Source organism: Vespa velutina, chromosome 14 (genome assembly GCF_912470025.1).
Source record: "Vespa velutina chromosome 14, iVesVel2.1, whole genome shotgun sequence".
NCBI lineage: Eukaryota > Metazoa > Arthropoda > Insecta > Hymenoptera > Vespidae > Vespa > Vespa velutina.
This window is the reverse complement of record NC_062201.1, coordinates 2368848-2378847: the sequence shown is the minus strand read 5'-3', so window position 1 is coordinate 2378847 and position 10000 is coordinate 2368848. Positions and strand designations below refer to the sequence as shown.

General features: G+C 26.4%; 1 protein-coding gene across 2 annotated transcripts in view; it reads left to right on the top strand.

Annotated features, from left to right (window-relative positions):
- The window catches only part of LOC124954156 (one cut domain family member 2), a 109472-nt gene that overhangs the window by 98660 nt on the left and 812 nt on the right, over nt 1-10000 (top strand). For both annotated transcript variants that reach the window (XM_047506639.1, XM_047506638.1), the window contains one exon: nt 581-696. In XM_047506639.1, coding sequence (XP_047362595.1) covers nt 581-696 — 116 coding nt within the window. The remainder of the gene's footprint in view (nt 1-580; nt 697-10000) is intronic.

Sequence of the window (10000 nt, the reverse complement as noted above, 5' to 3'; positions counted from 1 at the left end):
TGTTTGTTTTTTTTTTTTTTTTTTTTTTAAACAAGTATCGTAATAAAAAAAATTCACGTGATCATTATGACATCGATCTTCAATCATATATTCGTTATGAGTGAAACGTCTGTGGAATCAAAACAATTTGTATTATATTTTAACTTTATAGTTTCTTCATTCATCGATTAAATAATTTTTATCATCATCTACCTTTCTCTCTCTCTCCCTTTCTCTAAATATAAATATATTTTTGTCTTATGAAAAAAAAAAAAAGACATAAGGAGAGAGAGAGAGAGAGAGAGAGAGAGAGAGAAAGAGAAAGAGAGAGTACTTAATTGACCATTTTAATTATTATTTTGTTTTTTCTTTTTTTTTTTTTTTTTTTTTTTTTTTTTAGTCTACTTTTCGTGACTCTCGTTTTAATGTTACGATACATTTATATATACATATATACATACGTATATATATATATATATATATATATAAATACGTATTCGTGAATAAAACTCAATCGTGATTATATTTCGTAGAAATAATATTGTTGTTTTAGGCGAACTTTGAAACGAATTTTTCTAGAATGATATTTAAAAATTTATAGCATGCAAGAGGAAAGACGAGATGTCGAATCAGGCAGAACACCAACAGCCCGCCCCCAAGAAACCGCGGCTGGTTTTCACAGACCTTCAGCGCCGTACTCTACAGGCTATTTTTAAAGTAAGTATTGTCATTTCCTTTTACTCCCCTTGTCGTGTCCTTCTTTTTGATCGATACTTCTCTACCGTCGAACAACCTACTCGATTTTGATCCTGACAGAATCCTTGTAATACGAGATCCTAAGTTTATCGATCGTCCACACACACTTACGAACGATTTATCTTTTACTTTGAATTGATTGTTTCATTTCTTTTATTTTCTCTTTTGTTTCCTCTTTTTCTTTTACCTCTTTTTTTTTCTTTTCCTTTTTTTTTTTTTCTTTTTTTCTTTCGGAATGAAAGGAATTTTTCTCGAAACGATTATAAAAGTCCTCGATCGTTTATCTTGCAAGATTGACGATTTTTATTTTTTTATTCCTTTTGTTTTTTTTTCTCTCTCTTTTTTTTAACGATTAAAAATGACTCGACACGCAATTTTTACGATATTTATTTTCATTTCCTCTTCTTCTTCTTTTTTGTTCTTTTTTTTTTTTCTTTTTTTCTACGTTTTACGATTAGAACAATACCTTAAGATGCGTCGAATCGTTCATATAATATTTTCATTTTATGATTTAATTACGAAAAGATATAATAGTAATGGAAATAATAGTCATTGAAAAAAAGGGGAAAAAAGAAAAAAAGAAAAGAAAAAGTAAGGGAAAAAGGAAAAAAAAAGACAAATAGAAATAGATATTCGTTTACGATGTTACATAATGTCATTGATGAAATATGATAAGAACTTAGAAAAGACAAATATAGATAAATATAGATAAGTACAACCTATCTATTTATAACGTCGAACAATGAGCGTTCGAATAAATAATTAAATAAATAAATCGATCGATCATCGAATTAAAAGTATTGAGAATGATTAAATGAAAGATTGATCTTTCAAGTAAAAAAAAAAAAGAAAAGAAAAAAAATTTATTTCATTAAAATTATTATCATAATTATTATATCATTCCGTTGATACATATATATATATCTTCCTGAAACATAAAATGTCAGGTTTCTATGATTTTTACCGTGCACATGGAAAATAAGTTTGTCCTCGAGTGTAAAAGATAGGTGAATTCAGTCGAGCATCAGGTATAACGCGCTGCTGGATATCGATCTGTCTTGAATAATTTCGTGGCCGGTTCTTTACTTACACGCTCTGCATTTCCTCCACCTCCTACCCCTCCTCTACTATCACCCTTCCTCCAGCACCACCGATTCCCTCCCTCCGTAAGTCCTCGATGCTTGCAACGAGGACCGTGTCTTTTTAAGAATGGACATCTATATACCTATATATCTTTATATATACATACATACGTATTTCTACAAATATACATACATATATGTATGTGTATTTATATATATATATATATATATATATATATTCATACTTATATACTCTCACGTATATACATCTTTACAAATATACCTAAATATCAAACTTTTTGTTTTTCTTTTTTTTGTTTTTTTTTTGTTTTTTTTTGTTTTGTTTTATTGTTTTTTCTTTTTTTGGTTCTTTTATTAATCGATTATTTCTCGTGGTTATGTTTATATCAAGAAGGATGTTAATTGATTGAACAAATTCAATATCGAAATTATTTACGCGAATAATTAGAATGTTTTAGTTCTATTAATAAAATCGATCAGGTGAAAAATGATTTAATGAATCATGAGGATACATCGATCGTAATTATTACACGGCATAACGTATCCTATTTTCTTTCTCTCAATTACATGTTGCTCTTTAATTATCGGAAAATAAGATGATGAATCTTTTTATGTTTTTTATTATCGGAGAAATGTGATATCGTCGAACCCGATTGGATATTTTTTTTCTCTTTCTCTTTTTTTTTCTCTTTTTCCTTTTTTTTTTTTTTTTTTTATAACTTTTCACGTCGAATATATTTTTATTTATAACTTTTATTTTTGATCAGTTATTTTAAAAAAATTTTTGATTTCGCAGAATGTATAAGAGAATAAAATTTACATCGTTCAAAGAAAATATAGAACGTAAGACAATTTCTCAATAAAAATTACATCGTTATATTAAATATTGGAATCATCGAATTCATAGAAATGAATATAATTTTACAATGATCGCAATTATAAGTATTAGAAGCGTGATAATCAACAACAAAAAAAAATTATCTTCTTTTTTTATTTTTTTTTTTCTTCTTTTCTTTTCACTGTAATTGTTTAAAAAATTAAATAAATTAAAAATAATAACGGATATATCGTTCAAAGTATTAGAATTTTTCAAAGTTAGAATTATTCGATAAAATTACATCGACATATTAAAGATAGAATGAACATAATCCTTCTAAAAAGTAATAAATCTCAGATTTCTTATTTGACGATTATTGAAATCATAATTATTAGAATTAACAATGTTAATTAAAAATTATTGTCGTTTATTTATTATTGTAAAAAAAAAAAAAAATAAATAAATGAATGAGAAATAATATCTTATATACTAATTCTATTCGTTACGTTAATAGATACGATAAGAACATTTCGTTGATATTAGAATTAAATAGATGCTATGTAATTATACGAAAACAATGTTCATTTTGTTAATACATTAATACTCTTAAATGTTTATTATAATTTTAGATAATTACAAACAAAAATATATATATATATATCTCGTTATTCTGTTTATTTATCTTTAAAAAAAAGAAAAAAAGAAAAAAAAAAGAAGAAGAAAAAATCTACGAAGATCCAATTAAGTTATTAGAAAAATCATGCCCGATGATATTCGATTTAAATTTGGCGGGCATTTAGATTACAACATTGAATCGATTCGATAGAAGAATCCTTTGTAGCACGCGAAGAAACAGAAAGGGTCCTGTTTAAAGGTACCTTTGGGTCTTTGGAACTGTGCCAAATAGTTCACGTATTGGCCTTAGCCCAGTTAACGCGTTCGCATTTGCTCCGTTTCACATTCCATTTGATTTCTCCCTCGATTATTTGGCACACACACACACACACACACACACACATATATATATATATATATGTACAGATACATATACATAAACACACATACAGAGAGAGAAAGGTGTGCATATCACACATATAATCTCTGCAAATTCTACTCTATGTTTCTTCTTCGTAGTCTTGTGTCAAGATTGATAACACGTTCAAATTTGTATGTTTTATGTTCATATATTTTATCGATCATGATGTATATGAACTCTCATTTTATTTAACAGAAAAAAAGACGCAACAATTAGACATGTATAGGTTTATAATATATATATATATATCAGATAAATTTCATTCAAAAATCTTGTTTCTCATTTCGAATTCATTAATAAATATGTATCAGTCCTAAGCAAATAATAACGATAATAATAATAATAATAATAATAATAATAATAATAATAATAATAATCGTAATAGACCTTAATCTTTCTCTCTCTCTCTCTCTCTCTTTCTCTCTCTCTCTCTCTCTCTCTCTGTCACGGTCGAGAAAAAAAAAGATAAAGAAATTTCATTTTCTTAAATCATTTTTGATAAATCATCAATATAATTAGAAATAATAAAATAGAAGAAAAAAAAAAGTTTACAAAAAGATATACATCTTTCGAAATTTATTCAATGTTACAATCAAATAAATAAATAATTATCGCTCGATATTAAATATTTTTTATCTCATAATTAATTCATCTGATATAAAGTAAAACGAATGATATACTTAATTGAATCGTTAAGAAATACGTACGATACTATCTTATCGATAAACGATACTATACCATTCATAATCTGAACGCCTTAGATTACGTCAAACTCATAATACGGTGTTTGACATAAATTCAACAACGAAGATTAAATCACGAATATTTCGAGAAACATACAAAGGGAGAAAGAGAGAGAGAGAGAGAGAGAGGGAGAGAGAGAGAGAGAGAGAAAGAGAGAGAGTGAGTGAGTGAGTACATTTCTCTGTAATTCATTTCCGAACGACCTTTACATCGTTCTCGAGTTAGGATTCCTTTTGTTGGACGCAGGAAAATTCAGTTCTTTTGTCAACTTCGACGTCCTCCTGGTAAACGATATAAACGTATATATATATATACAAGAGTACGAATAAAATATACACACACACACACACATACATACATACACATTTATATTTTTATATATATATATATATTATATATTATATATGTATATGTATTTGTGTGTGTATAGATAGTGTGTATAGTCTATACGCGTAGATGTATAGAAGCTGGGAGGACAGTGGCTGTCATGGAATAATCACGATGTTCTCCCCGATAGTGTCCCGTATTTCCAACAATTGATGCGCCGTTCTATACTACGACAGAGTGAGAGAAGAGAGAGAGAGAGAGAGAGAGAGAAAGAGAAAGAGAGAGACAGAGAGAAAGGGGTGGTTAGGGTAGGTAGAGAGAGAAAGAGAGAGAGAGAGAGAGAGACAGTGAAAAAGGGGTGGTTAGGGTAGGTAGAGAGAGAGAGAGAGAGAGGTAACGAGCGAGTTGGCACGGTGTCGAGTCAGAGACATCTTCGTTTCGTTGTGTATCGCTAACTCACGCTCCACCAACGAACCAGCCAGACAGGATATCAATATTCCCCTTACTTTACTTTAAACGAAGTTCAACGAACGAGAAATTACGAAATGTAATTAGAGAGCAAGAGTAAATTTGAATATGGATAAGTGTGCCGCCCCTACTCCCTTCCTCCTCCTCCTCCTCCTCCTCCTTCCCTCCCCCCCCCTCCCTCCCTCCCTCCACCCAGTGAATGGTAACAAAGTTTTATTTTCATCGATCGAAAGAAATTAGTCTATTTTTTTCTTTTTTCTTATTATTATTATTATTATTATTATTATTATTATTATTATTATTATTACGGATTTATGGTATATATATATATATATATATATATATATATATATAAATGTGTGTGTTTGTATTCAATGTTGTGTTTTCCAAGTGAGCAGAGATATTTCTTTTTTATTTTCATCTTCTTGAAGAATTATTCGTTCGTAATATGTAAGTTCAATTTTAACGTGAATGATCATCCATTTCATGGGAAAGGAATGAAAATATTCTACGTATATATATTTAGGATGATTTGTAGAAAGAGAAAGAGAGAAAAAGAGAGAGAGAGAGAGAGAGAGAGAGAGAGAGAGAATTAATAAAGTACATAAAATTATGAGTAGGTATACGTACGTGAAAGTTATAATAATGGAACTGACATGATTAAAACTATAAATATTGTATATTTCATTATATATATATGTGTCCATATATATATATATATATGTAGTGAGAAAGTTAATCTAGTTATAATCATCTGCCAACTGAGCTAAAATTATTTTTGTTATAATTATTATGATTTTTTTGCTAATTAATTATACGATTATATATCGTAGGTGTGAATGACTGTAACTATTTTTAGTTGTCAAGGCTGTAATCACATTATAGTCATTTCTAATTAATTAAAAACATTCAATTATAGTCGTCAAGACTTTTATATAGAAATGATATAAGAGAAAATATTTTATTTACTGACTGTAAATAAATATAGATTATTATAATCTATACGTTATATATATTATAATATATAGATTATATATATATATATATAAAGCTATATAATATTGAAATAAAAAAAGATGTAACTAAATTATAATTGAAAATATTCTATTAAAATACATAGTCATCTCTCTCTTTCTCTCTCTCTCTCTCGTTCTCTCTCTCTCGCAGAACATTATGATTAATTAAATTTAATGATTTAATTGAATTCAAGTGTTACGTTAAATGATCATTCACAAAAAAATAAAATCTTCTAGATCACCAATCTTATCGATTATTTAACGATCATTCTTTACAATTATCTTTTATTTAATTAATAGAATAATCATATAGATCTAATATCTATTTAATAGATAAGTAAATACGCGTAGATATTTACATTCACATTCTTTACAAGTCGAAACTAATGTAATTCGTTAGAAAAAAAAAAAGGAAAAAAAAAAGAAAAAAAGAAAAGAAAAAGAAAAAAACAAAACTCGAGGAGAAAAAGGAAAAAAAGTAACTTTGATTTATGTCCTTATGTCATACGTAAATTTACGTATCAATAATTCATATTCGAATATTGTTTCTTAGATTCAATCAAATCGTTTAAAAGCGGTCCCAGTGTGATAACTAAAGCATTTAAATCGTAGATCCCGTCAAAGCAATGAATCTTTTTATTTTAATAACTAAGCCACATCGATTTGCTATAATAATCGATATGTTTGTATATATATGTATATATGTATATATATATACATACATATATATATATATATATATATATATATATACGTATATGTTTATGTATGTGTAGTATACCTACACTTCGGCGTAACAACCGCGTTCATTTTATTGATCGTCAGACTCTGGAACACACGTTGAATAAGAAACGTCGCGTTAAAAAGGAAACGTGCTTTAGTATCTTGTCTCTCCGTTCACGTCGCGTTTGAAAGTGTTAGTATAAATGCACGAGTGCAATGCTAGTATTAGGTATCGTCACTAATACAAAACCGCAAACTCAATGAAAAATTTCGACGTCGCTCGTAATACGTTTTACTTAAAACGAAATTTACCGAAACAGGATTTCACGTTACTCCTCAAAGGATTTTTCTTTATTACGTAGCAATTTATACGGGTCGTTTTGAAAATTGATAAAAAAAAAAAAAAAGAAAAAAAAAAAAAGGAAGAAGAAGAAGATAAAAAGAGGAAAAAAAAAGCGGAAAAATAAAAAATAAACAATAAAAGAAATAATGAACAATTAAGGAAACATTCAAACTCGTGGATAATATTAATCAGAGAAAGGAATCAAAAAAAATTGAAGTGTTTCGATAAATTAAAAAGTGCATAATAATATTATCAATTAATTATCATTTAATGTTAGACTTCAATGAATTCGTCGTTTAATCGGAGAAACGTTAGATAATTTTTTTTTTGTTTTCTTGTTCTTTTTCCTTTTTCTTTTTTTTTTTTGCTTCCTTCTTCCCTCCGCTTTTTTTCACTTTTTTTTTTTTTTTTTTTTTTTTTTTTTTTTAACAAAATTTACATCCAAAATTTAACATCCAAAACGAACAAATTAATTTTCATAGTATTTTTAATTATCGTTATTAATTTTATTTTTTTTTTTTTTGTTTTTCTTTTATTTTTTCGATTATCTATAAAATCAATAAATATTTGTCTCATTAATTGTTATTATCTATAATTGATACGACGGTCAAATAAAATATTCGATTCTTTTATCATACGTACATATCGGATTATACGTAATGATGTTATTATTGATCGTATTTGTAATTCGATTACTTTTTCTTCTTTTTTTTTTTCCTTTTTCCTTTTTTTTTTCCTTTCCTTTCTTTTCGTCTCTTATACAAAAATTAAATAATGTAAAAGTTCCGATTACATATTACATTAATATTATTCATGCAATTATACCCCATTAAGTACAATTAATATCAATAAAAAAATATGAAAAAAAATAAAAAAAAAAAATAAAAGAAAAAAAATCATAAAACATAAATACCTTGACAATTAATCTTGCATCGATAAAATAAAATAATATTTAAACAAAACATCAACATATATATATATATATATATATATATATATATATATATATTTATATATTATTATGTGACTTCGATGTTATGTGACATCCCGTTATAGAGAATTCAATTATAGAAAAATAATACGAGAGAACTATCATGTCCATGAGTCGACGAACTTAATCGATATTTTAAGAATTAATGATATATCAGAAATCTCGGTCATGAAATTAATTCACGAATTTAAATGTTTGAAATAGTTTTTATAAGAAAGATCTTCAATATCCGTCGTTCCCTATATTTTGCCCTTCTCTCTCTCTCTCTCTCTCTCTCTCTCTCTCTCTCTCTCATCTTCTCATGATTACATGTAAATATATTTTAGGCTCATATTGATCATTGTGTCCTATTGATGTACTTAAGACAAACAACGATTTTCATTACTTTCGAAACGTATTCGATTTTACATATGGAAAAAAAAATGAAAAAATGAAAAGAAAAATAGAAGAAGAGAAAAAAAAGAAAGAAAGGAAGAAAAAAAGAAGAAAAAGAAATGGAAAAAGGAAAAAAGAGGCAATTGGATAGGCCATTAAGTAAATCTTATTGAACTCAACTTTGAAATCTCATGAATTCGTAAAATAAATAAAATTTCGATTCTATGAATAGACAATGCGAGATTGTTAAAATTATCAGAAGAATGAACGTGGCTGGTGAATTGCGACTTATTCGATCTATTCCAACAGAATGAAAATAAATTAAGATATCGCATTAAATATTTATTTAAGATCTCTTTCACGTGTATTATTCAAAGATTAACGTTTATGAAATTGTAATAATAATAAAGTCGATCATTTCGAATATATTTTCTCAACGATTTTTTTTTTTTTTTACGACGATAATATTATAATTTTTAATTTTTATAATTAATTAATTTATTTGCTATTTGTAGATCAACGAATTTTTCTTATCAATGATTTCTTACGACGATGAAAAAAAAAGAGAATAAAAGATACATATTGTATATATATATATATATATTTTTTTGTTTTTTAATAATTTCAGACGGTAATAAAAAAATTAAAAAGTAATTTTGTATTGTTTATTACATTAGCTATATAATATCTTATTATGTTAATTAAATTTCTGATAGGAAATTATGATTTTTTTTTTTTTTTCTTTTCAATGATACCTTAAAGTATTTAATATAAAATATAATATAATTCATTCATTGTTTCATTAATTTAATTAGATGTTCATTGAAGTTAGATGAAAACATTCTGAATAAAATGAGAAATAATAATAATAATAATAATAATAATAATAATAATAATAATAATAATAATAATAATAATAATAAATAGTCTACTTTACATTATACAGTTTATTTATAATGACTGATAAAAGGTCTGTATTGATTTCTTCCCCAAGAAATCCATTAAAGAACAGATCATCTTGACGCCCAACGGCATAAATAAATAAATAAAAATAATAATAACGATATAAAAAGATTTCAATCTTTTGCAGGAGTAATTTGTAAATGGTTTTGAGAATGATTTAAATATATTACAACTAATCCGATGAATTGTCACAATATTTCAGACGACAAATTTGCGATAGTCGAAAAAAAAAAATTCTTTCGCATTAAACATTACACACAAGTACATAAGAATAGAGAGAAACAATGAAAAGTCTAAATTAATTCTTCGTTCGATTTGGTCTAAGAGAAATCAAAAAAAAAAAAAAAAAAAAAAAAAAG